At 45.4% G+C, this 26,362-nt stretch overlaps 1 protein-coding gene across 1 annotated transcript in view; it reads right to left on the bottom strand.

Annotated features, from left to right (window-relative positions):
- ryr2b (ryanodine receptor 2b (cardiac)) overlaps nucleotides 1-23,606 on the bottom strand; it is a 61,240-nt gene extending 37,634 nt beyond the window's left edge. The window contains exons 1-50 of the mRNA XM_072688906.1: nucleotides 23,562-23,606; nucleotides 20,966-21,082; nucleotides 20,784-20,888; nucleotides 20,280-20,354; nucleotides 20,099-20,177; nucleotides 19,683-19,795; nucleotides 19,466-19,583; nucleotides 19,250-19,346; nucleotides 18,571-18,645; nucleotides 18,213-18,369; nucleotides 17,621-17,794; nucleotides 16,862-16,983; nucleotides 16,494-16,668; nucleotides 16,214-16,349; nucleotides 15,266-15,361; nucleotides 14,393-14,511; nucleotides 14,177-14,310; nucleotides 13,616-13,857; nucleotides 13,285-13,477; nucleotides 12,756-12,975; nucleotides 12,496-12,600; nucleotides 11,814-11,917; nucleotides 11,570-11,653; nucleotides 11,246-11,405; nucleotides 10,235-10,382; nucleotides 9,792-10,003; nucleotides 9,532-9,706; nucleotides 9,188-9,396; nucleotides 8,433-8,761; nucleotides 8,220-8,334; nucleotides 7,959-8,119; nucleotides 7,692-7,851; nucleotides 6,390-6,476; nucleotides 6,053-6,279; nucleotides 4,958-5,741; nucleotides 4,622-4,822; nucleotides 4,127-4,232; nucleotides 3,886-4,032; nucleotides 3,526-3,802; nucleotides 3,249-3,363; nucleotides 2,880-3,012; nucleotides 2,681-2,784; nucleotides 2,441-2,576; nucleotides 2,185-2,371; nucleotides 1,995-2,103; nucleotides 1,754-1,874; nucleotides 1,106-1,275; nucleotides 790-1,013; nucleotides 431-521; nucleotides 195-335 (exon numbers count right to left, since the gene is read on the bottom strand). Of these exons, the coding sequence (XP_072545007.1) occupies nucleotides 195-335; nucleotides 431-521; nucleotides 790-1,013; nucleotides 1,106-1,275; nucleotides 1,754-1,874; nucleotides 1,995-2,103; nucleotides 2,185-2,371; nucleotides 2,441-2,576; nucleotides 2,681-2,784; nucleotides 2,880-3,012; nucleotides 3,249-3,363; nucleotides 3,526-3,802; nucleotides 3,886-4,032; nucleotides 4,127-4,232; nucleotides 4,622-4,822; nucleotides 4,958-5,741; nucleotides 6,053-6,279; nucleotides 6,390-6,476; nucleotides 7,692-7,851; nucleotides 7,959-8,119; nucleotides 8,220-8,334; nucleotides 8,433-8,761; nucleotides 9,188-9,396; nucleotides 9,532-9,706; nucleotides 9,792-10,003; nucleotides 10,235-10,382; nucleotides 11,246-11,405; nucleotides 11,570-11,653; nucleotides 11,814-11,917; nucleotides 12,496-12,600; nucleotides 12,756-12,975; nucleotides 13,285-13,477; nucleotides 13,616-13,857; nucleotides 14,177-14,310; nucleotides 14,393-14,511; nucleotides 15,266-15,361; nucleotides 16,214-16,349; nucleotides 16,494-16,668; nucleotides 16,862-16,983; nucleotides 17,621-17,794; nucleotides 18,213-18,369; nucleotides 18,571-18,645; nucleotides 19,250-19,346; nucleotides 19,466-19,583; nucleotides 19,683-19,795; nucleotides 20,099-20,177; nucleotides 20,280-20,354; nucleotides 20,784-20,888; nucleotides 20,966-21,082; nucleotides 23,562-23,606 (7,914 nt within the window). The remainder of the gene's footprint in view (nucleotides 1-194; nucleotides 336-430; nucleotides 522-789; nucleotides 1,014-1,105; nucleotides 1,276-1,753; nucleotides 1,875-1,994; nucleotides 2,104-2,184; nucleotides 2,372-2,440; nucleotides 2,577-2,680; nucleotides 2,785-2,879; nucleotides 3,013-3,248; nucleotides 3,364-3,525; nucleotides 3,803-3,885; nucleotides 4,033-4,126; nucleotides 4,233-4,621; nucleotides 4,823-4,957; nucleotides 5,742-6,052; nucleotides 6,280-6,389; nucleotides 6,477-7,691; nucleotides 7,852-7,958; nucleotides 8,120-8,219; nucleotides 8,335-8,432; nucleotides 8,762-9,187; nucleotides 9,397-9,531; nucleotides 9,707-9,791; nucleotides 10,004-10,234; nucleotides 10,383-11,245; nucleotides 11,406-11,569; nucleotides 11,654-11,813; nucleotides 11,918-12,495; nucleotides 12,601-12,755; nucleotides 12,976-13,284; nucleotides 13,478-13,615; nucleotides 13,858-14,176; nucleotides 14,311-14,392; nucleotides 14,512-15,265; nucleotides 15,362-16,213; nucleotides 16,350-16,493; nucleotides 16,669-16,861; nucleotides 16,984-17,620; nucleotides 17,795-18,212; nucleotides 18,370-18,570; nucleotides 18,646-19,249; nucleotides 19,347-19,465; nucleotides 19,584-19,682; nucleotides 19,796-20,098; nucleotides 20,178-20,279; nucleotides 20,355-20,783; nucleotides 20,889-20,965; nucleotides 21,083-23,561) is intronic.
- Between the last annotated feature and the right edge of the window lie 2,756 nt (nucleotides 23,607-26,362).

The raw sequence follows: 26,362 nt of genomic DNA, 5'->3' as shown, positions 1-26,362 counted from the left end.
TAGTTTATTACTGGTCACCAATACGACAAAACACCAGTAAAGAGCATCTCTGTAGTTAGAAACTGACCACAGTTCTCAGTCCTGACCCTGGGGTCCATTTTGGCATTACACAGAAGAACCACTGGGCTAGAGGATCAAGGTGGCCATCAAGGTGGAGCAGCAAGATCTACAAGATAGACATTGCATGAACCCACCTTTTTGGTTAGAGCTTGGAAGACGCCCCAAAAGAGCTTCCTGCTGAGCTGAAGCTCCTCCTCCGAGGCAGAGCCAGAGCCTCCCTCTGCGCCAGCCATGCAGTAGTGCTTCCAGCTCTGCTCATAATGATTGGTCAGTAGCTATAAGGGCGGGATTAACAAGACCAAATTATTGGACCAAATGATACTGTTTATGGACCATTCCTTTCTTCTCAAAGATTAAGATCTCAAAAGACCTTAAGTGGCATCTTGGCGTTCTCCGTCAACTGGGGAACGTCAAGCACGAGATTCCGCAGGAGAGGCTGTAGCAGGGAGGGCTTCAGTTTTCTGCAAAGACATGTCATGGTAAAAAGGGAGGCTCAAATTCTTGTGTAGCATTTAAGACAAGGTTTTGACACATCAATGAGCCATAACATTATGAACACTGTCTAATATGTGGGCAAAACTGCTTCTACTACAAGACCTCAAGAAGGTATCTGGTCCTAAAGGGGATTTCAGTGTTGAACAGGCGTCAGCATGGGCACTCAGCCCGGTTTGCGGCTGAAAATTTGGTTCATTGGTGTACGTACGTACGTACGCTCAGAACACCACTCACCCACACACACAGAGCAAGCAGTCCTGGATGGAGTCCCTCTGGGCCTTGGTGAGGCCACTGGCCTTGGAAAAGGTGTACAGCGCCTGCAGGAGAGCGTCCACTGCAGCCATCCAGACAGGAGATGGATCGCACAGCAAGCACGAGTATTTACTCAGCAACGGCAGCACGGCCACACACACGTAACGGTTCAGAGCCAGAGCCATGTCTGTACCACCCAGACCAGTCTAGAGAAAGAGAGTGAGAATAAGGAAAGCTTGCACTGTATAAAACAACATGAGACGCAGCTGGATTCATGTGTGAAAGGTCATTTTCTCACATTATCCATGGTAACAGCAGCCTGCAGGTCAGGGAGGAAGCCGTTCTTGAGTAAACTAAGCAGGAACTGCTGGTCTTGGACTCCGTAGACCCGGTCCAGAAACAGCACCATGGCTGCCTTATGGTCTGGACAGAAAAGCCTGGACATGTCTGGCTCCACCACTGAACCCTCTGAAACAGGTAAGAATTTCACCACATTTAGTCCCAATTCCTTTCCAAAGAAACCACAGATCAGCCATAACATTAAAACCACTGATAGTTAAACCATAAAAAATGGTCAAGTTTAATAATCTAAACTACAGGACTGGGTCAGATATCTCCAAGACATAAGGCAGATCTTGAGATTGTGAGGCGCTTCCGGTATGCAGTGGTCAGGCCCTTCCAAAAGTGCTCCAGGGGTCATAGGCAGATGTGATTCATGAAGGCCCAACCTCACAACCTACAGGATCCTACAAGGATCTGCTGCTAACGTCTTAGTGCCAGATACCAGAGAACACCCTCAGAGGTCTTGTGGATTCCATGACTCAAGGGGTCAGAGCTGTTTTGACAGCATGAGGGGGATCTACACAATGGTTCTAATGTTATGGCTGGTCAGCCACTCGTTTAGTGTTTCAGCCACTATAAACCAAACTGGAGAAAACACTTGTACCTGCGTCCAGAAACGGGAGCGAGAACGGGATGCTGATGATGCCCTCCAGGTCCTTCATGGGGATCAAAGACCTCAAGATTGCCCTGATCCGAACAGCCTCACCCTTACCAGCCTCTATCAGCTGAACACACACACACACACACACACACACACACACACACACACACACACACAAATTCCAAGACGACTGTTAACATTAACAACTAACATCGGGCAATGCATCCCTGCACCAGACACTTACATGCATTTCGGGGGCACAGCGGCCCAGCAAGTCTATGAGAGCGGAGTAGAAGGTCATAACGGCGTGCCCCATGTGGATGATGTCATCGTCCTCATCATCCAGAGTATCCCTGAGTGTGACAGATGAACAGATGAAACCAGCAACCACCACCTCTTCTTCAGAAACAGAGAGATCAGAGACTGTAACTAACAGGGTACTGCTAGAGTGGTACGCCCTGGAAGACCCATCTCTGCTCTGGTCTTCAGAGATCCTGATTGCCTCCTCCATTGTTGCCAAGAGTCCGTCTCCCCCCTCCCCTCGCAGGGCAGGGCCAAAGCACTCGGGCCGTCGAATCAGGAGCCTCACCACCACGTAGGCATTCTCCTCCACGCTTTCACCTGCACAGTGTGAACACATCATGGCCTCCTGTCACAGATGTGATCCTGTCACATGGCATTTCAGCTTACCATTACAGAAGACAGCAAAGCGCAGAAAGTCCAGGTATCGCTCCCCTTCCACAGGGTTCCAGCCGATATCCGGGTATCCTTTCGAGACCAGCAGAGAACAACTGCGCAAACCACAGGCTGCCAAATATCGCACCACCTACAGCAACACGGAGAGAAGGAGAGAACAGTGATATATGAGCTGACAAGAAATAACAGTATAGCCCCACCCAGCGTTCCTATGAAGACAGCAGTAGCTCTGACCTTCTCCAGATCTGGTTCTTTGAGGGACAGTGCCAGCTCATAGTTGTCCATGACTGAGGCTGCAGCTACGTCCAGGGGGGTGGAGCCTCGCATGGAGGGGGATGCTAATGAGATACATACATTATACAGGATGCTGACAATGTACTGCAAACCATAGATATGGCTGTACTGATACTTGACTGAACGTGAGCTAGCCTACCAAGTCCAACGTTGCTGTGGTCCAGGAGGTAGCTGAGGTGATCGAACATGGCTTTCTGGTTATGTCGGCTGATTCGACAGAAATAACACAGGAAACGGCAGCAGTGGGCCACCATCTTCGGAAACATGATCTCCTTTAAAGGATGAGTAAGAAACTGCTCACATATCAAGAGACCATGTGAACAAATCTTCAATGTCTCTCGACAACCTCTCCAATCTCCAAAACGGCAACTTTACAATGGAAGTAAATTCGGAGCATTTTTATTGGTCCGTTTAAAGTCCAAGTACAACTGCCAGATTTACAAACAATACAATACAAAAGGTTCATTCCTACAAATGAACATAAACATCCATGCAAAGGACCAATTACCTTGGACTCTCTTGCACCGAGGACGTTGACCATCACTTCCATGACAGTCTCATGCATGCCCAGAGCTCTCATCAGGTTCGGGTGCTGGTAGAACACTTTATTTTTCATGATGTCACTGCAGAGGACAGAGCCTTTTGGTTAGAGTCTCATAGTGGGTAACACCCTGCCTCTCCTGTGGCAGGCTGGCGGGACTCTGACTCCCTGGCAGGCCAGGAACACCACTCTTAACTACATTCAACTCAGTACACAAATCTGTATTCTGAACTTGTCTTCTTACCCAAGCCCCCGGATCATGAGCTCCTCCTCTTCTCTGCCCATCCTGGCCCTGAGCAGCGAGCGGATACGTCCCAACGCCTCCTGCAGGCACAGGGTGTCTTCCACCGAGCTCTGGCTGATACAGTAGGCTTTGAGGAGTGGGGTGGCCATCTGGCCGGACAGTCCAGCGTACTGCCACTGCAGCAGGCTGAAAGCAGCCCGCACCAGAGCGGGGTCTTCCAGTGGCCCTTCGTGAGCCCAGCGTAGCATGGTGTCTGAGATCAGCTGCTGCAGAGAGACTGCAGGGACAGGACAGAGGGGTTGAGTGGGATGTTAAATTACGATAATATGACAATATGCTTTTGGGGTCAGAAGAACCCACCAGGCTTAGTCACAATGTCCTCTTCGACCACTCCAGACATCCTCCTCTTCAGACGGACCATTCTGTCCACCAGGCCCTTTAACCTATGCCTGATAGGCTGATCCATCTCATCCACTTCGGTAACTAGGTCTTCATCCACCTCAACTCCTGTTAGGAACAAAAATTCGGATCAATAACACGTTCTCAGTGTTTCTCTATATGCTAAACATCTCGTAATAGTTCTCTGTGATTTGTCGCTTACCGCAGTGGCTCCTCAGGTCTAAGTGAAAGTCCCAGAGCAGGTCTTTGATGTCCTCAGGACAGGGACACTCCTGCTGACTGTCCTGGAAATTCAGCAACAGGTTCATCTGGAAGTGGACAGGACAGGACACCTTAGGACTAATGGTCAGCAGCCTGAATGAGCATATATGCCCTTATATGGACAAAAGTGTGTGGACACCCATTCCTAACTACTGAGTTTGTGTGTTTCAGCCACACCTAGTCTAATCTCCATATAGCTCAGTGACTTTAAACAAGCTGTCAGTCTGAAATATTTCTATCCTGCTAGGCCTGCCCCAGACAACTGTAAGTGCTGTTATTGTGAATGGGAGCTTCAAGGGGCAAAAACAGCTCAGTGACCAAACCTAATCGGGGCTGTTTTTCAGGGTTTGGGCTGAGCTTTGTGGCAACAGCATGAGCCCTGCACTGGTGCCAAACATGACCTTTGGCTTTGAGCCTTTCCGCCTAGACCACTGACCTGTTCTTGAGGCGGAGAACGAAACTCTTTGGTCTTGCGGGCGGTGAGGGCGGCTGACATGTTGAGTGCCTCCATGACCTCGTTGTATCGGAAGCGCTGGTTGTCCTGGAGGTGCCCCACAAGCTCATCGGAAAACGCCACCACAGCCTCAACCCTGTGACGGACCTGACAGTCACACAGGTACTGGAGCAGGTGACAGAGCTAAGAGAGAGAGAGAATATGGTTTGAGAGCCCCTATAGATTACATTCAGATGCTTTACTAGGGTTAGGGTTAGATTTGATAGAATCAAGAAAGCAAGACCCTGTTGTCCTGTAAGCGGTGATCTACTGATCTACCTGTAGCTTAACTGCCTCCGGGAGCTTCATCTGTAGCTCTAGAAGAGGAACGCTGGCCCATCTCTCTATGTCCTTGTCTTCTATCTCTCCAATAACCTCGTCCTCTCCATCCCCACATGTTCCGGTGTAGCTTTCTCTAATACAGGCAGGAGACAAGACGAGGGAAAGCACAAGCTGCAAGTCGGAGCCCTGAAACACATCCATGAGGAGCAGCGTGTGGAGCAGCTGGAGGAGAGGGACCAGCAGCAGCTCTACACTGCCCCCTACAGGATCTCTCACACACTGGCCCACTGCGTACACTGCGTCCTCCAGCATGGCCATGGTAATGACCTTCAGGACGTCCAGTGGGAACTCCGGGCTACCCGCTTGGGCGGTGTCGTTAGAGCTGATGAAACAAGGTGAGAAGAAGTGCATTCTGGGTCGCAGCGTGGTGCTGGTGTCACTTCCCGGGAGGCTGTGCCGTGTGCCATCTCTTTCGAAGAGTGTGATGGTCCTTGTGGCGTCGGTCATGGGCACGATGTACTCGTGGGTGGTGGCCTGTCTGGCACTGGCATGGGCGCTGAGGTGGGCGTTGGTTAATAGGTTGTAGAAACCGGCTCGCAGGGGGCCAGGCATTCTAGGACACTGCAGGGCAAAGAGGAGCTGGGACTGGTCCATGTGGCTGCATAGGGCGTGGCTTACATGTGTGTTTCCATGGGCACAGAGGGCGGAGTAAAGGCGGAGGGTGTGCTCGTGGAACTCGAGGAGGTGCTCCAGTTCGGAGAGTTCTAGAACGTCAACGCACCTGAGAGGCAACCAGGGAAAGACGATAAAATATTATTAAATTAAATATTTTTTTAAATAATTAATTCCCAATGCTGAATTTCAGCAGCGGCATCATCTAGATGCCGTATGTATGGCTGCAGACCACCTGCATAACTATGGAATTTAACCCCATGATCAGTGCTAAACTGACCTACAGACAGCGCATTTAAGGACAATGGAAGGGGACCCATTGTCGACCCTTGAGGAACACCATAAGGTAATTTATGCAGCCCACAGTTTCTGTAACAATTTCCCTGCCAGAAAATCTTAAGAACATGATGACATGAAGACCTTTCTTCCTCAGGGATGTGCAGGGTCATGGCCTGCAGGCTCTCCGTGCACTGTGCTCTCCAACCGTGGCCTTCCCCAAGCCGAGCCAGCTGCACATGCGGACTGTGGTCAGGTAACCGGGTCCATCTTGCACGCGTCAGGCACTGCACGGTCAGCCTTGGTGGACACTGAGGCCCTGCATTATTCCTTTCACTCCGGAACACACCAGCAGACAATGGGAGTACACCCTGAAGACAGAAAATTGGACCGAATTACATGAAGAACAGCACCTATGTTACATTTCCATTACGTTTACTTTACTTTCAGCTGCGGCTGTGAAACAGTTGACTGAGCTCACCTTGATCCTCCCAAGCTCGAACTGGAAGACATCAGGGCTGGTGGCTTTGGCAAAAACAGCTGGGAACAGCTTAGTGCCTGGCTCCACCTAGGGGAGTAAAATTCCATGGGGTTCACTGGTTTAATTATCTGATTCCTCAGTAATTTAACTGCCTTATTTGGATTCCTCATCAGTCCGCTGGCATATTTGCGCCTATTCCCAACAGCTTCTCTTCTGGAGGTCTGTATTAGAGGAATCCTGCTGCTACAGGTGAAATACAATTAGCTGCTGCTTTGATTAAGGGCCTAGATTGCACAACATAGCAAGAACACTAAATGCTATACTGTTTTTAGGTAAGATACCTTAGCACCTCATGTCTGCGTAAAAGAATACATTGATTATTTGAGTAGTGTAACACTTGCCATGCTGAGTAATGCCATGTGGGAACCATGTCTGGACCCTAGTGAAAAAAACACCCTTAACCAAATCTAAGAAATACTTACATTTGGCTCATATACTAGCAAAGTAATGAACTTATTCAAAATATAATCAATATAATTATTAATTTACATTTTTAATCATTAAATTATTAATTATGTATTAATGTTCTCCTTAACTACTTGTGTTGAAATAGACTTTTCTAAGTGTTTGAAAACTATTAAAAACAACTACTACATTAATTCACTTAAAGCACACTTACAATTTCACATGAAATTATGCAAGTATACTGTAATCCCAAAAGTTTATAAATGAATTTTGTGTATTTAAAATGATATATGTAATAAAAAACGTGTGAGACGAATGGTAAACGTCGCAAAAAAGTTTGACGAAAATTTGACCTAGGGCTGGGAAATATGTCGATATTTTTTCATATTGTGATATTTTTTATCGTGATACATTTAACTTTTTTATTGTGAGTATGTCGAGGATATGGTTATTGTTTAAAGAACACTGATCAACAGCAGCTTTCATTACCAACAGTGTAATTAGACAAAGTTTAATTAGATGAAGTGCAGAAGATAAAAGAATAAAAATGTCTCTACTGGTGTATTTTTTCTATGGTTACATGTATAGTGATTTCTATCGTGTATCATCTGAATGTTAAAAAAGTCATGTTTATATAGTGTTTTTGCCATGTTGTCCAGCCCTAATTTGACCTTGTTTTTTTTTCTATTAGTCTTTGACAGGTTTGTTGATGACCAGCACACCCACTCAGTGCTAAACTGACCTAAAGACAGCCCATTTAAGGACAATGGAGGGGGACCCATTATTGATCCTTGAGGAACACCATAAGGTGTATGAAAGTTTGACGAAAATATAGACCTGGAAGAAGGTTCCCATCTCCTTGCCGTTAGCGGTGAAGGTAAGAAGGCCAGTCGCAGTGTCGACCAGACAGCCAATCTCGAGCCCACTGCTACTGCGGCTGTGAGAGAGACTACTGCCCTCTGCTGCACACACCATGTAACAGCAAGAGCGCTTGACGCTGCAGGATACACACACATTAAAATAAGTCTATAAACCTGCTCCTCTTCCTGGGAAGCGTACACTATTACACTACTACACTATCAGAGGCACAGCAGTGTCACCAACCTCTCCAGGACTTTGCCCCAATCATCTCCCAGTGTTACCATCACAGTGCACACTCTCTCCAGGTCAACGGTCTGCTCAGGAGGATGGAAATGTGAGGTTACCCACCCCACCCAGACACAGGAGGGTTCTTGTCCGGGTAAGACCTTCAACGAATAGTAGTACTGTAGACGTAGGAGATGAGAAGAAGGAGTGAAGGAGGGGGAAACGCAGCTGCCAAATCAAGCATTTTAATCCAGGTCAGTCAGGTCTCAAGTCCCGTACCTTAGTGCAGTCGGCAAGGTGGTTACAATCGTCCCTTTCGATCGCCAGCACCTCCTCCAGTAGCCGTGCTGAAGATCCGCTGGTGTTGAACTCTGGCTTCTTCTTCAAAAGAAACCTGAAATACACCAAGAAATCACTCTTTAGAACTCTCAAACTTAATGAAGTGGTCAAGTGGGCTGGACTAGGCTACAGGATTTATCCGTGTGAACTGACCGTTGCTTGAGCTTGGAGGGCTTCTCTTGAGTATGGTCCTTGTGGTTGTTCAGCTCATCTCTGCTTCCTGTGCACCTGTGGGCCGACTTCAATAGCACCTCAAAGTCAGAGTCCACCTCCCCTTCTTCTGGCTCCCTGACGTGGCAGATCACACTGCTGCTGGGAGGAACAGCGCCCTCTGCAGGTTTCGAGAACACCTGCACACACTCTACGGGCATGCTCAGGCGATAGAACTCGACCGCAGTGCCGACGCTGTCTGGCGCCCCCGCTGACCTCTGGGAGACCTTCAGAGCTGGTGGGCAGTCTGCTGTTCCATCAGTGCGCGTCACCTGTGAGGTTGGTGAGAGTCAGAGTCCAGCATTTGTTAGCAATGTTAGCCTAGCATTCCTAGTTGTAAAGGTGAAACTAAAGAAGCAAATATCAAGCAGATATCAAAGATATCTTACTGGCTGATCAACTGCATCTGAGGTCAGTGATCAATCATGCTCAACTACTCCCTTAATTGCAGCCTGATAACTACTAGTGTGTCTTCAGGAGCAACAGGGGTGGGCTAAACTGCCATAAGCTGAATGGATGGCTATAAAACAAGGGCCTGTGACGGACAGGGGCCCTAAAAATGTATTAACTGAGTATTTTGGCTGGTGGGGCCCCGTGTAATATAATGTTTTCGCAGCTTCACTTCCATACATGGACTGTGTGGACTGTATAGACTGGGGCTCCACATTTGGCTAAAGGGACAATGGCGCTCGACTTACCTGTAGGTAAGGGTGGTCCTCCAGTACAGGAACAAACAGGGACTCGTTCCAGCTCATCCACAGAGGCAGGTCTCTGCTCATGTTCAGGCCAAAAGGTTGGTACCCTTCCTGGAGCCCACAAACACTGAAGTATCTCAGCGAGTTGACCTGCCGGCCCAAATTCAGCCGTCCCACCTGGTTCACGCCCAAACTACACACAGGGAGGAGACCTCGGGTGCAAAGTATCAAACACGTTATTACTATATATTTACACACACTATATAAAGCATGTTATTACTATGTCGTGTGTTAAACTATAGACCCCTTGCTGTTTAAGAATTTCAATATATCGTAATAAAACTTACCCCCAGATACACTGAAGTCTTTGGCAGCAATCTCAGAGCCGCAGCTGTTCAGCTGAAGCTCTCCGTTTAGAGTGACCATCATGGACTTCTGAGTTAAATCCAACAAACAGCCAACCACATCCCCCTTCTGCCAGGGACGGCCCAGTCGCACGGCACTGCCATGCCACCACTGACCCTACAGACAACAGAGAAAGAGAGACACACAGAGTGACCGGAGGAACTGATGACAACATAAACTTGCCAATGGTCTTCTAACATACCGTAGAGCCATCGAACACAAAGGCCTGGTCGTCCGACCCCAGCTCCACATCTGGTTTACTGCCAGGCTGTGCCCAGCCCACTCTCATCTCTCCATCAGTGAGCACCTCAAACTCGAAATACCATTTCCCGTCACAGACAGCAAAGGGACGTTCCACGCGGAAGATCCGGACAGTCTCCTCACTTGCAGATTTCACCACAAGGCCTGTAAGAGCTGCAGAAAAAAAAACATTAAAGAATTTTTTAACAGTGGACAACAGATGGCCTATGGCACCACTACTGCACTAGCCTTGAGCCCCCACTGCTATAGCTATAACACTGTGAGTATGTGTAGTGTTAGCTTGCTGACACCAAACAATACGTTTACTAAATGAAGACGAAAAGTCTGACGATGTTGAAGCATTACAAGAGATCAGACACATGCACACGAACGCCCTGTACTCACGCTGCTGGTGCTCCGGTGGCTCTACAGCGTATCCGAGCCCTAGCAGAGTCCCCAAGGCATCCCTTGCTGCCTCTTTACTGCAGCGCTTGATTCTCTCCTCTAGCAGAGAAAACGGCACCAGCTGGGGACTCCTCTTACCCTTAACATCCTGAAAGGAGAGAGTTCACAGTTCACAGTTCACACCAGCGTCACATTCAGCTTATCTTCAGACAGTTAAGAGGGCTGTAAGAATGTGGATGGTGTACACTAGGCTTGGGAGGTATAACAGTAATGATGTCTGTGTCTATCCAGTGCACAGCCAAATAAGCTAATTCCCCCATGCTCATTAAGGAGAGAGACACAGGGTGTGGGGGTGCTGTGGGAGCTCACTGATTGATGATTTCAAGCTCTAAAACCAGGTGAGAAAAAAGAGTTCAAGGGAAAGCAAGCAAACCTGGATGAACCAGTCATACTATTGTCTGAACAAGCAAATATATGGATGCAATGAATTGAGAGAGATTTTTGGGCATGAGTCTAGCATGTTAGCCTAGTCTCTTCCAATCAAAATTAACATCTTGGCTGATTGGCTGCATCACAACCATTAATGTGATAATTCACAATAATTTAAATATTGGCTGAGCTAGTCCTTTAGGCTGTGCATCTCACTATGCAACTGTTACGCAAGGAGTTCCCCAGGGATCAGTGCTTGGCCCTCAGTTATATATATGCATATCAGTTATGACACCCAGATTTCTAAGCAGCAAAGCTCTTACACCCCTCCCAGCCCCTGCCCTACTATTATTCCTCCATGATGTTAAGCAGTAGATGAACTTCTCAACAGTCCTAAAAACCTCCCCAGTACTTGGTTAAACCTGTAAATACCTTGGTGTCCTCCTCTTGGTGTTCTACCCTCTACCCCACTGTGGCCTTTTAAACCCCATATTTAAGTTGTTGCCCCTGTCCAGGGGACATGAGGGTATTCCTGCCTTGTGGGCAATCATTCTAAGGGCGAGATTATTATCATCACATCACCTGCTGTGTTGCGTAGCTCCAGCCCTGTCTGATGCGCTCTTTGGCCCAGAGGTTGTGCTCATTCTCAGCCAGTGCCTCCACCAGAGCCTCCTGGGCAGCGGTCAGGGAGATGCTGGACTGATCCACTGGAGCAGGTCGGTAGCCGTTGCACAGCTCATACCTGCCAAGGTCAAACCATTTAAAAGTATCGCCTGAAGCAAGATATTTTGCCAAAACTTATTAATGGTTATTAATGGTTATTATAAAAACTTATTAATGGTTATTAATTCAGTTGGCTTGGGTTGTTTCTATCTATACAAAAAAAGAGTAGGAAAGAACACTTACTTGTTTGAAAGCCGGATGTACCTCACATTCTCCTCAGCGTGGTCATCCGACAGTCCGATATGTGCACCAAGAGCCAACAGCGTCCTTCAGACATGCAGCATGTTAAAAATAAATAAATAAATAAATAAATAAATTAATTAATAAATGAATGAATGAATGAATAAATAACCTCTGGTCAATAGGCTAAGGATAAGGGTCAGATCTGGCTGGTGAGAAAGGATTGCAGTTGAAAGGAAGGGAGCACCTGATAGTGTTTTCAGCAGCCTGCAGGTTGCCGTGCCTCTCTTGGTCTGGAAGTTTGGAAAACTCGACCAATCCAGGGTGAACTTTTTTACTGTCATCTCTGACCTGAAAGAAAGAAATTTTGGAAAATGTATCCATTAATCAGCATTCACTTATTATAATTGTATTACTAATTATAGGGATATAATTAAACTGCAGTTCATCTAATTTACTCATAAACCTTTCAGTTTTCATCTGAAACACTGTACCTTTAAATGAACCAACTCTGACTGGGAGCTCAGTTGTCATGGATAAGAAGGGCTGGGGTGGGGTAAGGATGGGTAGGGTGTGACTGAAGGTGTAGCATGGTGGAAGATCTGGGCTGTGGTGTGTATATGCTGTTGGTGTAGCGTTACTGTTGTAAATTGTGAGTAATCTGACGAAGTGAAGTGGCTTGGAGGGGTGTGTACCTGTTGTGCCCTCCGGAGGTGTTGTGGGCTAAATTCAGCGAAACACTGAATTGCCTAGCTGATGACCCAGGTAAAGAGGCTGTGATGTAGTGGGTGACGGGAATGGGCTGGGCTCTATCTGTAATATGTGTAATCCCAAGTACTAGGGCACAGAATCTTTTCCTGTAGAGTTCAAGCAAGTGTTTAAGTACAGCAACCTATCCCAAAACTAGCTGCTCAGGAGCTTTCACTCACAGGTCCATGGGTCCACCCCTGCTCGATCTTGTCCAAGAGCCAGAGCTCATGAAGGTTTTCAGCTAGACACTCTCTGATCAGCTCCAGCTGAGGAGGTAACACCACCTAAAGGAGACCAATTAGAAAGGAAACCCCAATGTCAATGTTAATTAGGCCTCTTTTTCCCAACATGGGTGATCACTGCCTTTTAAACTAGCACCAGGTTCCTCCTCCACATCACCCAGCCCTTCAAAAGATATGCTAACGCTTGCTCTCTTTACCTGGCTGGTGTCCACCGGTGTTGGGGTGAAGATCACTGGGCCAAGGGGTGCCGCAGGGCCTAAGAGGTCACACTGGCCATTGCCTTGAAACCGAGCGAACTCCTCACAGAGCTCCAACCTACAGCGCTCCCTGGGGAGCAAAGCTTCAGCGCATGGGGAGAATCCAGCAGGGGGCAGGAACTTGAACTCCCCCTGCTTGCCTCCGAACAGCAGACGTACCCTGCAAAAACAAGCAAAGTAAGGTCACACCCCCCCTGATTGGTACTCTGCTACATGCAGGCCTTAATTATCACATACTATAGAGTGAGAAGAAGGGCTTGATGTAAAGGTTCTTTACCAATTTAAAGGTTCCTCACACTCCCGTCTCTTTTGCATCGCTTAAAGAACCTTTGTTAGGACGTCCACTACCTGTTAGCTACATTAGCCCCAAGCTGTAAGGGGAATGGGAGTCTCCCAAATTGTCTGGCATTTCAGAGCTTGCATTTCTATCTCCAAGACACTAGAAAGGGAACAAATATGAGGTCAGCACCTGACTCCAGCTGAGAAGCTGACCACAGGAAACAGCAGCCCGTCAGCAGTGAAGTTTTCCAGCATGCCCTGCACCGGCTGCCCGTTGACCCGGAAGGAGATACAGGGTGCGCTGAGGTCGAGGCAACAGCTAATGACATCCTCCTCCCTCAGAAGGTGCTGATTGAGTGAGCTGACCCTTCGCCCAGTGCCTCCTGTGGTGGGATCCAGTGCATGTAAGGTTTTGTACCGTTACTTTTACCAGAATTATTATTATTATCATCCTTTAATAATTAAACTACTTTACAACATGACCATGACGTGCAAATCGGACCGTTGTAAGCTAGTCTCACCTGTCCACAGATGCAGTCCATCAAATCCATAGGAGCAGAGGTCATCCCCTACTCCGTTTGACCCCCAGCCATTACCTCCTGTCGGGGACGGGCGGTACCCTGCAGTGCAGGCCCAGCCCACTCTCAGGTGTGTAGGCTCCGCTGTTATAAAAGGCTCCGCCCTCTCCACCACCACCTCATAGTACCATCTCCTGTGCTGGGCGGAGTCATCACCCATGCACAGGTAGATGTTCGGGCGGATGCTGGGATGAAACACAGACAGCAGGTCATATTTTGAGAGGTGAACTGATGTGCAAAAGTGAAAATTCATGAGTTTATACACAGCTTGTATAAATTAAGGATCCAGGGATCAGGTATCGTCAATTTTTTAAGCCTGATTCCGTTGCGATCCTTTGTTTTTACCACTTGGTCCTAGACCAGCGCCCTCAGGAGAGTAGGGTGGACTTTACTGAAGCAAAAGGGATGGACAAACTTCTCATTCACACCCAAACACAATGTTAGATTGCAGGTGTCCGAAAACATTTGGACACAGACTGATAAAGGCTGCATGTCAGTGGTTACCTGGTGATCTGGTTGACCAGTCGCGTCTGCAGCAGCAAGTCTCTCTCTGGCAGAAGAGTGTCACAGATCAGGTTCTGGTTGGAGCGGACCGCAGTCCCGTGACACACACACAGCGAGCACAGCACGTCCAGGATCTGAGACACAGAAAGCAGAGGCTCAAAGAATGACCTCAGGGTCGGAATACACAGGCATCCCACACGTGCACGTCCTCAGTACCTTCGGGTTGCGTCCGTGTTTATCCAGCAGTGAGATGATAGATCTGATATGACCGTCTTTGATGAAGTTCAAGGCCTCTGGACTCTCCGTTAACACACAGTGCAGAACTTCTAGGATTCCTGAAGCAATGCAGAGAGAGAACAGGAAGGAAACGTACATTATATTACCACTGGGGGGCGTTCATCTGTGACTGTTACATGACTGGCTTCACTTGTGCTTTTTTTTAGGACGCAGTTCAGTGCATCCAGAAACCTCAAATTTCACAACTATTACATTTTTAATATTCTGATATAATTCTGGAGGAGGCAGGGGAGTTTACACAGTAGTGGAATAGCAATAATGAACTGGATTTTAATGACTGACTGACTGGACTAAACAACAGGATAATTAATTTAATTAATTAAATATCCACTTTTTTATTCCAATTTTTTTCCTTACTGACAAAAAACCCACCTGTTCGTATCCCCCCCCAGCACTAGCAATGCTCCCAGCACTAGGAGGGTAAGGCCTTACCAACATGTCTCCTCCGATACATGCAAATCCAGCCATCGCCTCTTTTTTTAAACTGCTGACAATGCGGCATCGTCTGACAGCCGACACACTCGGAGGAAAGTGCCGAGTCCCCAGCTCTGCCACACTAGCTAACAGATGCCTGTGCTGATGAAGGGAGGGAGTGCCATCTACCCATCTACCCATCAGGAGAGAGTACGCCCGTAAGGCCAGTTGTGCCCTCTCAGACTCCAGTTACTGATGACACAGTGCCACGACTCGGGATTCGAACTCAGTGGTAGCACATTAGAGACCGCTGAGCCACTCGGAGCCACAATACAGATGTAGTTTTTAATGGTTGAATTTTAAGTCAGGGAAACTTACCAGTGGAGGCTTCCAGCCTCTCCAATCTGCTGACCAGCCAGTCCAGGGAGGTGGAGAACTGGGAGCAGTTATTCCGATTGCCCCGGATGAGGGCAGCTGTGGAAGAATGGAGGAGGAGGGGGGTGAAATGGGAAATATTGAATAGAACAAAATTTTTAGTTAGCAAAATAAGATAATAAACGTGTACAGAAAAGTGAACAAAATCTGAAACTTAATCTGTTTATTCTTTCTGAATTTAATGTACATTTAGCTTTTTTCACTTTAATAAAGCAAATAAACAGTTACTATGTTTTAGAATGTGTAGATCTGTGTTTCTATAACATTTTCTATGAGATCCTTCCTTTCTTCATGTTATATATATATATATAGACATAAGATTAAAGTACACCTCCCATTCTAAACCCATAGGTATTAATATGAAGCTGGTCCTCCTTTGCTCTAAGCTCTACCAGCAGCAGCAGGTCTGGAGCTCTGCTGCAGTTACTGAGTCAGTTGGAGGCTTTTCTGCACTCTGCTCTGAGCTCAGCACTCGGCCCTGACCCCGCTCTGTAACTTTACGTGGTCTGACAGACACTCTGTGGCTGAGCTGCTCTCTGTGAGCTGTTCCTCCTAAACTCTTCCACTGTTCAATAATAACACCACTCACAGCTGATGGAGGAAGATCTAGGAGGGAGATAAAATTTCACCAGCTGACTTGTTGTTGTTGGTGCAGCGGTGTCTCCTATTACATACAGAACCACGCTGGAGTTCAGTGAGCTCTTCAGAACCTCCCGTTCTTTCACTAACATGTGTAAGAAAGGCTGACTGCAGGACTAGGGGCTTGATTTCATACGCCAGTGGCAATGAGACTGAATGAGACACCTAAATTTAATGGTTAAAACGTGTGTCCCAATACTTTCGCCCATACAGGGTAAATATGTAGTGTTTTGTTTTGGGTTTTTTTTTTACCCAGAAGCTCATAGAGTGAGCTCAGAATGGCCTCCCACACATCTCCTGCCTCTTTCCCAACAGCCTTGGCAAAATGGGCCGCACTGCCGTACAGATGCAGGTGGTCAATACAGTCCAGCACCAAGGTAATGATGCCCTGAGAGACAGAGAAAGATAAAAAAAAAAATAGCTGAATGTTTGTGTGCAAATTCCTCCTGAAGCTCAGATAGTAAGAGTCCCCAATAAAAAAGGACTCCTCGCCCTAAAGAACATCTACTAGTACATGTCCTGCAGACATTACCTCTTCCTGAAACAAGCGCTGTCTGTTCCTCAGCGCTCTGATGCTGCTCTGCTTTGCCTCGTGACCCTGACCGTCCCCAGGTGAACGAAAGTACCCAATCAAGTCCTGCAAGCTCAGACGCAATCTCTCAATTTGGAGTTCAGGGGCTGAAATGTTGCCTCTCTCCTCCAATCCCCTGGTCAAACAGAAAATCAGAGTCATTTGTGAAGACAGATTCTTTTAAGACCTTGTTCGGAAATCATACATTTGACCGCCGTCTATTTGTTAGGGGGAAATAATTATGCATGCACAGGCATTGACTTCACTTCTATCTATCTATCATTATGGCAGATATACATTCAATCAGGTATGTTCATATGGTGTGCTACCTTATAAAGTGTGAAAAAAGGAGGGCGGAGCTACGTATGAGACCAGCAGCTTGAGACTCCTCCCTCTGGGAGCGAGAGAGGGTGAGCCCATCGTCCATGTGCCCCTCTGAATGGAGAATGGCCTGGAAACGATTGCACCTACTTAGTGGAACACACTGACACACCCGTATTTGAATGTGAAGGGATCAGCTAAAATTGCTAAATTACACAATAAAGGCACTGTTTTCTTTTTTTTTTAATGTTAATAAAATAAATTAAAATGTTAATAAAATAAATTAAAAAAATATATAATTTTTTAATCCAATGCACTTATAGCAAATATTTCCTCACGGTTTGCTAGCTTTCTTGACAATGCACACACATGTATGGGAATGTATGGGGTGGAGCTTCTAAAAGGAGCACTGAAGGGGCTGAAGGGTGTGTTTGCTGTTCTCCAGAACTGTACACAGTGCCTAGTACAACAGATTGACTATGGTAATATTTTCTGCATCTACTGTACACTTACATATACATATATGTATATATGGTGTTATATAGGACCCTTTTTGCTTCTAGAGTGCGCACTCTAGATGAACACTATATAGTTACAGTATATAGTGTACCCTGAGCAAAAAGGGTCCTATATAGCACTACGTATATATATATGTGTACAGTAGATGCAGAAAACATTGCCGTAACTGTAAGTGTAAGTGTAAGTCTCTGTCTACGATTAGGGTCAGTATACCTGGGCTGGTATGTGTATGTATGTGTGTGTGTTACCTGCTTATGCAGCCCTTTCTCTTCCTTTCTCCTCTTCGAATCAGCGGTCTGGTAGGTAAGCCACAGGCAGCTGTCCACATGCTGTACGAAACAGACGGAGTCTCCATATTTGACCTCGGGTGACCCCATTCCCTCTCTCTTCTGAGCGAGGTTCACACGCTCTTGGCTAGCATCCTACACAGAGAGGCACAGAGTGTAATGGACAATCGTTTACCACGTCATGCCCTGCTCATACCACTCCACCGGCAGGTATAATACAACCCTTTGGAGTCTATAAAGTTATTAGTGTCACGTTGACAAGAGTCAAATTGTGCCGGCTAGACGATTGGGCAGGACCTCTCCAACATCTCTTTGGTCAGTTCCTACCAAAAGTGCTCCAAGGAAGGACAACAGGTGAACTGGCAAAATGTTCATGGGTATCCAAGGCTCACTGATGCTTATGGAGGTCTTAAAGTGTCTGGATATCTCTTAGACTGTTTTGGTGGCATGTGGTTTTAATGTTATGGCTGATCAGTGGACCCTAGGCCAAAGGTGCAGAATCTGCCCTTGACAACATTTACAAAACACAAGCCAGGCGCTGCCCATACTGTACCTTTGATGGGCGGAGACGGAAGGCAGTGGATTTGATGTCTGCCTGCTCTTTCTCCACCAGCTGCAACCCTCCATCCCTTGACAGGCCTAAATATCTTCCTGTGGTGACGTGACATAAACGGAACGGCTGCCCCCAACGAGTGTGACTCCCACTCCAGCTGTGGGAACACACACAAAGTCTCAGTTCCCCTTTACCTGGATATTTCAGTATCAAAAGGTAGGCACAGCAAGCATTTTTCCTTTTCGTATATTGGCTGTAGGTCCAGAGACCTACTGCTATGCATCTGCTATAATGCCAATGACATGTCAATGCTAAACTGTAGAACTGCAGCAACTGCAGGTCGCATGGGTGGACTTACGAGACGCATAACATCTCAATCCTCCAGAGAGAACGAGCTTGAGACGACGCAGAGCCACCTTCAAAATGAACAGATCTGAAAGGAGAAGAAAGAGATGTTTTGCCCAAGCACTGCAGATACCTTCAACAGCTGCAGAATGGTAGGGGCCTGTATGGGTAGTCCAGCTGGGAGCTAGAAGGTTTTGTCCATGGGTTCCATGATGACCCCACATATGGATGCCCACCAGGATCCTACCAGGATCAGTGATAGGACCAGAAGGGGTTAAACATGCGCCACATCTTGGTTGTACTCTGAGGTGGGACCTATGTGAGATTAGGGTGGGCTGTAACAAAGTAGCCTGTTTGGGAAGCCCAACTGGATCCCAGTAACAACACATGTGCAAACCCACTCAGAGCCCATGCCCACCTCGAACCCACCTCGAACCCACCCAGCCCATGCGCCACCCATGTGAGCCCCATTTGATCTTAATGTTTCATTTGGGTTTGATGAACTAGCTGGTCCACCAGCATGACCAACTGGGCAAGCTTGGTAAAGCTGGTTGACCAGTTTGGGCTGGTAGAACAGCGTGGTCAAGTTGGTCAACCCATAGGACGCCCCATATTCTGCAGCTTGACTAGGTCAATTTTTTCCAGCAATCATTTGATCTACTCTCTGACCAGCAAGTCATGGTGTTACCAACCTGCGCTCCTCTTCTCCACGTCCAGCCTGCGGAACGGTCAGACACTCATCTGTGTGACCGTGCAGCAATCGCAGGGTGTCCCCACCTCTCAGGTGGCCTGCAAATTAAACAACAGTAGAAACGTTACCTCGGTGCACCTGATTAGTGTTCTCCTCCAAGCCTGTTGAGCCCCTGGACCATCATGTTTTATTCTGCTGTGAGGACGAGCTGCAATACCCTGGGCTTCAGCGGTGCCAGAGGAGACTGGGGCCACACTCCATAGGGTCTGCTGGAACGCTGCGTCCACACTACTGATCCCAGCATCGTCACATAATCCTGCACTCCATGAGACATGCTGAGAGACAGAGACAGAGACAGAGAGGTCAGCCCATTACACAACAACAGAATACGTACCAGAAAGACTGGTGTGAGAAGGACAAAAGGAAGGACTCACTAGGTATCTTTCGGACGAGACGCTGACCAAAATGAGGTCGTCGCCCACTCGCACCTTCTCACCTTCTGACCTCTGCTTGGAGGCAGGGTGGACCGTCCACCAACAGGCCTCACCTGAGGACGCAGAAAGTGATGTAATCTCGTATGCTGGCATTTAATTAAAAAAAAGAAAAGGTTAAAGGGCCTGAGGCAAAAGTTTGGGCATCGTGCAGGTTACCAGCATGGTTACCTCCATCGTTTCAACCATGGCAACTGCATCGTTCCAGCTATGTAAGCAACTACGCTTTATAGCAAACCCACAACCCTGTGACCACCACTGTGGTTTTACCTGAGTATACTAATAAAATAATCTTAGCCACAGCTTACAAAACATGTGAATCCACACATGTTTTCCACAGTGAAATGCTTGGCCATCACCTGCTACATCTTCCTGAAGTCCAACGTCAAATGCCAGCTTATCAGCAGAGAGTCCAGAGGAGGTCAGACAGCTCAGATACTAGAACAGGAATAAGGGCAGATCGACTGATACTGTGCTCAACTAGGCAATCAAAGTGAGGCAAAAGACATTAAGGTGCTCTGGAGCACAGACTGGACTTACCATGGCACTGTGGGCGTGTCTAAGCAGCAGCGCCTGTCCATAAAGGAGAGTGCGGCGGCCAGCGGCTTCTGAAGACTGAGGCAAAACCACAATAAATGACATGGTTGTAAACTTACAGGGTAAAACAGCGATGTATGGCAACCCAGACTTTTTGTTCACCTTTAAATGTAGGCAGTACTGCTAAACTGCTACTGTTAGGCCCTTAGGTAAAGCACCTACCCCTTTCTGCTATAGGGGCTCTGTGTCACGGCTGATTCTGCACTTTAACCACGGCTTTCTTAGCTGGGATGTATGAATTTCACCGTACTGTACAAGTGTAAAAGTATGCTGATGACCATAGAGACACTCTTGGCTGGATATTTGGCTCGAATACCCAGTATAGGGACAGCTACAGGACAGCAGGTGGGTTATATGTGGACCTATGAGGTAGGTGGAGTTCAGAAAGTGGTCAGTGAGTGGAATACGTGGTGAAGTGGGGTGCAGTAACAGCTCTAGCTTCTTTACCTCAGCTTGCAGATCCTCATGGTTGGCGAGCATTTCCTGCAGAGCTCGGACGGACACGCATCGGTCCAGAACAAACACACACCTGGACAGGTCGGCCGGAACATTCTGAGGAAAGATTAAATATTAAAATATATGACAAAGTGCATCCTCCTACCACTATACCCCAGACGTAAGTCTCTCACCTTCGAGTTGGAGGTGGACTCCAGGAAGCAGAGGCGGTAGCCGAAGCCCTCAGCAGCCAAACACAGCTTCTGCTGGAGCGGTGCGGCCGAGCAGCATCGCAACACCAGCTCATCTGACTGTACAAATACACACACACACACACACACACACACACGTGTGTAACGATACACTAAGCCTACAATACAATTTCAATTTACTGAGTTCTCCATCTACTCAATGACTGTACATCATATAGACAAAAGTATTGGGACACCTCCTCAATTTCTTCCCAAATTAAATCTACTGCTCAGGGAAAAAGGCTTTCTACTAGATTTTGCATTGAGCACTGCTGTGAGGATTTGATTGCATTCAGCAAGATCAGAATGTTCACCAGAAAGGATCACCACCCCACCTCGTCCCCAACCCCCCAACTCATTTAAAAAGTACTGGATGAAGCACCATCAGATCATTCCAGAAGACACAGTTCTTTCACTGCTCCACAGCTCAAAGCTGGGGGGGTGCTTTATACCCCTTTAGCCCAAACCTGGCATTAGGCAGCATGGTGCCAATAGGTTCATGTTTTAGGAGTCCTATTCTATTGGAAATACTTCTGTATTACTACACTAGACAAGCTGTGTGTATGCATTGGCAATGGGTGCAACTTAAAAGTAGCTGAATGAGTTCATTAGAAGGGGTGTCCACAAACATTTGGACATATTGTGTACATGCATGGCCATATATGGGCTGAGAGAAAGGATATTATCAGCATGTCAAACAAGGAGAATTCCAACACCTCTGTGCTGTCACATACGTTACACAGGCCATTAGAGGGTCACTGATAAACACACACACACACACACACACACACCTGACTGTAAATGCAAGCCACGTTAGGGGCATTCCTGTCTCTACTTATCAGCTCTCCTCCTCCTTATCTCCCCTGGAACCAATTCTGGAACCAAGATCCAGTGAAAGAAAGGGTCATCTGAAGAAGTGTCCAATCATCTGGTCGACCACCATGACCAGTAAGACCGAAGTGGCGGTCCACCAGCAAAGCCCAGTTAGTCCACAATCATCACCAGCATAGCCAAGCTTGTTTACCAGCATGACCAGCTTGCCAGAGATCGAGTAAACAAGCTGGTTGTCCAACTTGACCAATCTGGTCGGCCAGCATTACTGGCATGAATAAGATGGTCAACTACCATGACCAACTTGCCGGTCAATTAGCATGACCGGCAAGTTACAGCTGGCTGATCAACATGATAACGCTGGTAGGCGGTCAACATGACCAGCATGGCCAAGCTGGTCGGCCAGGATGACCAGCAAGACCCAACTGGTCCAGAGCTGAGCTGCTCAACCTTATTAACCAGCTAGTTTAGCATGGTCTTTGCATGGATAAACAGTGTGTGTGTGTGTGTGTGTGTGTGTGTATGCATCTCTGAGACAGTGGTGAAGTTGGAGAGTCAACAGCTCACACCCCCAACCCTGTTCCCACACTTCAGATAAAGCAGATCAAAATAGACCTCCATCAGGGCCTCTCTGCCGGCCGCTCTCGACCCTGTTCTCCACTAAATGAGGGTGGAGATCTACAACTGTAGAAAATACAGAGCATTTTAGTGACCGAAAACGTCCAGCTACATCTGTTCAAACTCACAAGCTCTTCTTTTAGATTAGGGCTAGGCGATATGACCCGAATATGGCATTGCGATACCTGAAGTAGCCTGCAGTGCTACTAATGAGGTAAACTTCAGTTAACCAGGCCTAATTACACTTAATGAATTTACGAATTACGAGGTAATTTATCACAATATAATAATATATTTGGAAACCTCCTTTTTGAAGGATATTGAGTAAACTGAGCTAGCTCCAGGCCAGCATAGCTTCATACAAATGTATTCAGTATTGAATGGAAAAATTGCTACAATTTTTTTTTGTGTGAGTTTTTTTTTGTGTGAAAAAATACAAATAAATAATATAAATATAAATATAATAAATAAGATGAAGCTTTTTAGGATTTTAATTTAAGATAAATAAAGTTTGGAGCATTTCTATTAGTCTATTTATCATAAAGTTTGAACATTATGTGAAGAACAGCTGTCAAATCTACATTAGAATTAATTTTAGGATTTTATGTAATATAATATATAAATTTAGATGATTTTACTATAATAAAAAGCACAGAGAGCAGTGGAAAGTAAAGTAAAGGTGGAAAGTACAAAAATCCACGCCAGGATTTTGTTCCAACTGCCTGGGCAGCTCTGCTGCAGCACAGCTGCAGCAGAGCTGCCCAGGCAGTTGGAACAAAATCCTGGCGTGAATTTTTGTACTTTCCGACCCTAAATTAGCCACCACAGCTTTCTTGTCCGTTGTTCCATCTCCTAATCTGCACTATCGTTTCTAGCATCTCATACTTTAACAGCTTTACCATTTATATTTACATTTTTTAGTCTAAAAAGAGAAGAAACTATTCCTAACAGACTCCAGTTCCGTTCCTATGCTGATGGAGGCTCGCCGTTTTACACTAGTCTAGTCTTGCAGGCTTGAAACAGCACTCATCTCTAAACACCTGCAGGACTGTTGGTCAGCTGTATAGATGAGCCTGGTTTGTGAACTTACCGTGCGGAGAAACTGGAAGTCCTCTTCTCCCTCGGTGGCTCCCATGATGTCTGATGGGTCCTACTGGGAGCTGAGCGCAGGTAAGAGTGGGCCACCATGCACAAGGAAGCATCAGTGGGAGAGAGAGAGAGATAAACAGAGAGAGAGACACCCACTACAAGCACAGAGACCGAGACGATATCTTAGCAAGTGAAATAATCCTAAATCTAGATATTATATGATATATAATTTTTAAACATTTATCTTAAATTAAAATCTTAAAATATTTTACATTGACTATAAGTTTTGTGTTATTTTTTTTTAATATTTTTTTAATTTATCGTTTTTGAGCTTATTTTTAAATCAAAACTATTAGGAAAAGAGTTAATTTATTAAGAGGAAAATAAATATGGTGAGGTAATTTATTAAAATAACATATTTGGAAACCCCCTTTTTGAAGGAACGGAGCTAGCTAGCATCGTTGTCTCTCGGCTAGCGTAGCCTCATATAAATGTATTCAGTATTAAATGGACAAATTATTAGTTTTTATGAGTAGTTTCAGGTGCTAACAGCTTTGTTTATCCTCATTGTCCTTTTTTAGTTGGGCATAATTCGTATTTTTAGAGTTTCGTCCTGTTAAATGTGGAAAATAAAGGTGGAACGTGAAATCCATGCCAGGATTTTGTTCCAACTGCCTGGGCAGCTCTGCTGCAGCTGTGCTGCAGCAGAGCTGCCCAGGCAGTTGGAACAAAATCCTGGCGTGGATTTATGTAAATACACATTTACTTTACTTTATGCTGCTTTATGTGCTTTTTATTATAGTACAATCATCCTAAATCTATATATTATAATACATATAATCCTAAAGTTAATTAAAATGTGAATTTCACAGCTGTTATTCACATTATGTTCAAATTTTATGATGAATAGACTAATAGAAATGCTAAAAAAAAATCTTACATTAAAAAATTTAAATGCAAGCGTTTTATGTTATTTGTTATATTTATATTAATTATTTGTATTTTTTGTATATAGCAAGGACATTTGAAGAAAGTAGCCGGAGAGCCAGCCACTATTTTAAACCAGTGGTTTCAAGGCGTTGTTTTAGACGTGCGCCCCCTAGCGGCGTGCCGTTTAAAGGGAATGCCTTGATTCCAGTACTGTAAGTACTGTAAGTACTCTGGTGCTCTGGTAGTGCCACAATATGGGAAACAGAAGACCCCCAACCATAGAAGATACAGTACCAACCATAAGACCTTCCTTAGACAAGAGAATCTCAGGTGTTGCTACGAACAATTAGGAAAAGAGGTCAGTTATTAAGACATTAAGACTATTAAGATTTGTAGCAGAGCGTGTCACAATTTTGTATTTATTATTTTTGCTTGTTTTAAGTGAGGTTGCAAACCAAATCATGTATTATTGATTAATTCTAAGAACAGTTTTTACTTATTTTTTAAGTAAGTGTAACTTATAGGCTTAGAAATACCTTATTTAAATTAATATGGGCATATTTTCAATTAAATATCCATAAAATGGTTTGTTAAAACATGCATCCAGATTTCTCCTGGACACTAATTTTATTTTATTTTATTTTATTTTTTTAATTAATTAAGTAATTTAATTTAATTTTAGTTTAAGTTAAAATGTTTGTTTAATTTTATTTACATTTTTAATGTAATTCTATTTTATTTTATTTTATTTTATTGCTATTTCAATTAATTTAATTGATATTTAAATTAATTAGATTGATTCTTCTGCAGGGGGAGCGATTAGCACCCCAGTAGCTGTTGTGTTCCCTCTAAAGGCCTAAGTGTCTCCCCTTTAGTGTTGAAGTGTTGCTCATCTCCACACCCCTGGTTTAAACACTTTATTTCTTCATGTTTTACTGTACAGTGAACTGTCCTCGCTGTGACACACCCTCTGATTGAGAATTTCCCAACTGTGGGACTAATAAAGGATTATCTGATGTGTTTGAGCTGTATGAATACTATTCCTTGTGTGTTTAAGGTGGTAGTAACTTCAGGCTCCTGCAGATGGCGCTGTGCAAGGATGATGGGGCTATAAATACCTGCGGGATGTGTGACGGAACTCAGACATTGAGAAGACTGCAGTACAGTGCAGTGAGCGTCTCGTTGGATGTGTGGGAAATGGGTCCAGTGGGTCGCAACAATAGTAATGATTGGCTGAGAAGATTGACTGATTGATTGATTTGGGCGTGTCAGAGACCACAGTGTGAAGGAAGTAGTTGAGCTGAATCTGCAGGTGTGTGGAAGCATACGGTCCTACGGGTCTACCAGCAGTGGCAGAAATCCCAGTTTTATTCGTAACATGTTTGTGGTTTTTGAAACTCTAAATACTTTTTATATTGCTTAAAATGAATTAATTATGTAATACAAAGTTTTAGATTTCAATTGTTCTTTTTCTGATTTTGCCAAGCGTATCTGATCTTTCTGCAAAATAGAACTTTGCTGGAATGTAAAAGGAATTACATCATGAATTTTTATAGACTTACGCTAGAATTACATCATGGATTTTATGGAATTTCACTAAGAGCCAAAATAAATTAAAATAGTTTTTTAATGGAATTTCACTTTAATGTTGATGTAATTACACTACAATTACATCATGGATTTCTTTTATTTTAATTACACTGAAAGTCAAAGGCATTACAATAGAATTTTTTTTATAGAATTACACTAGAAGTACATCATGGATTTCACTTGTTTTCACCATGAGTTTCACTTAAGGTCCAAAGAGCTTTTTAATGAAATGTCACTTAAATGTTGAATGGATTTTTTTTAATTACACTGAAAGTACAAGGA

Source organism: Salminus brasiliensis, chromosome 10 (genome assembly GCF_030463535.1).
Source record: "Salminus brasiliensis chromosome 10, fSalBra1.hap2, whole genome shotgun sequence".
NCBI classification, from domain to species: domain Eukaryota; kingdom Metazoa; phylum Chordata; class Actinopteri; order Characiformes; family Bryconidae; genus Salminus; species Salminus brasiliensis.
This window is presented reverse-complemented; position numbering and strand designations above follow the sequence as displayed.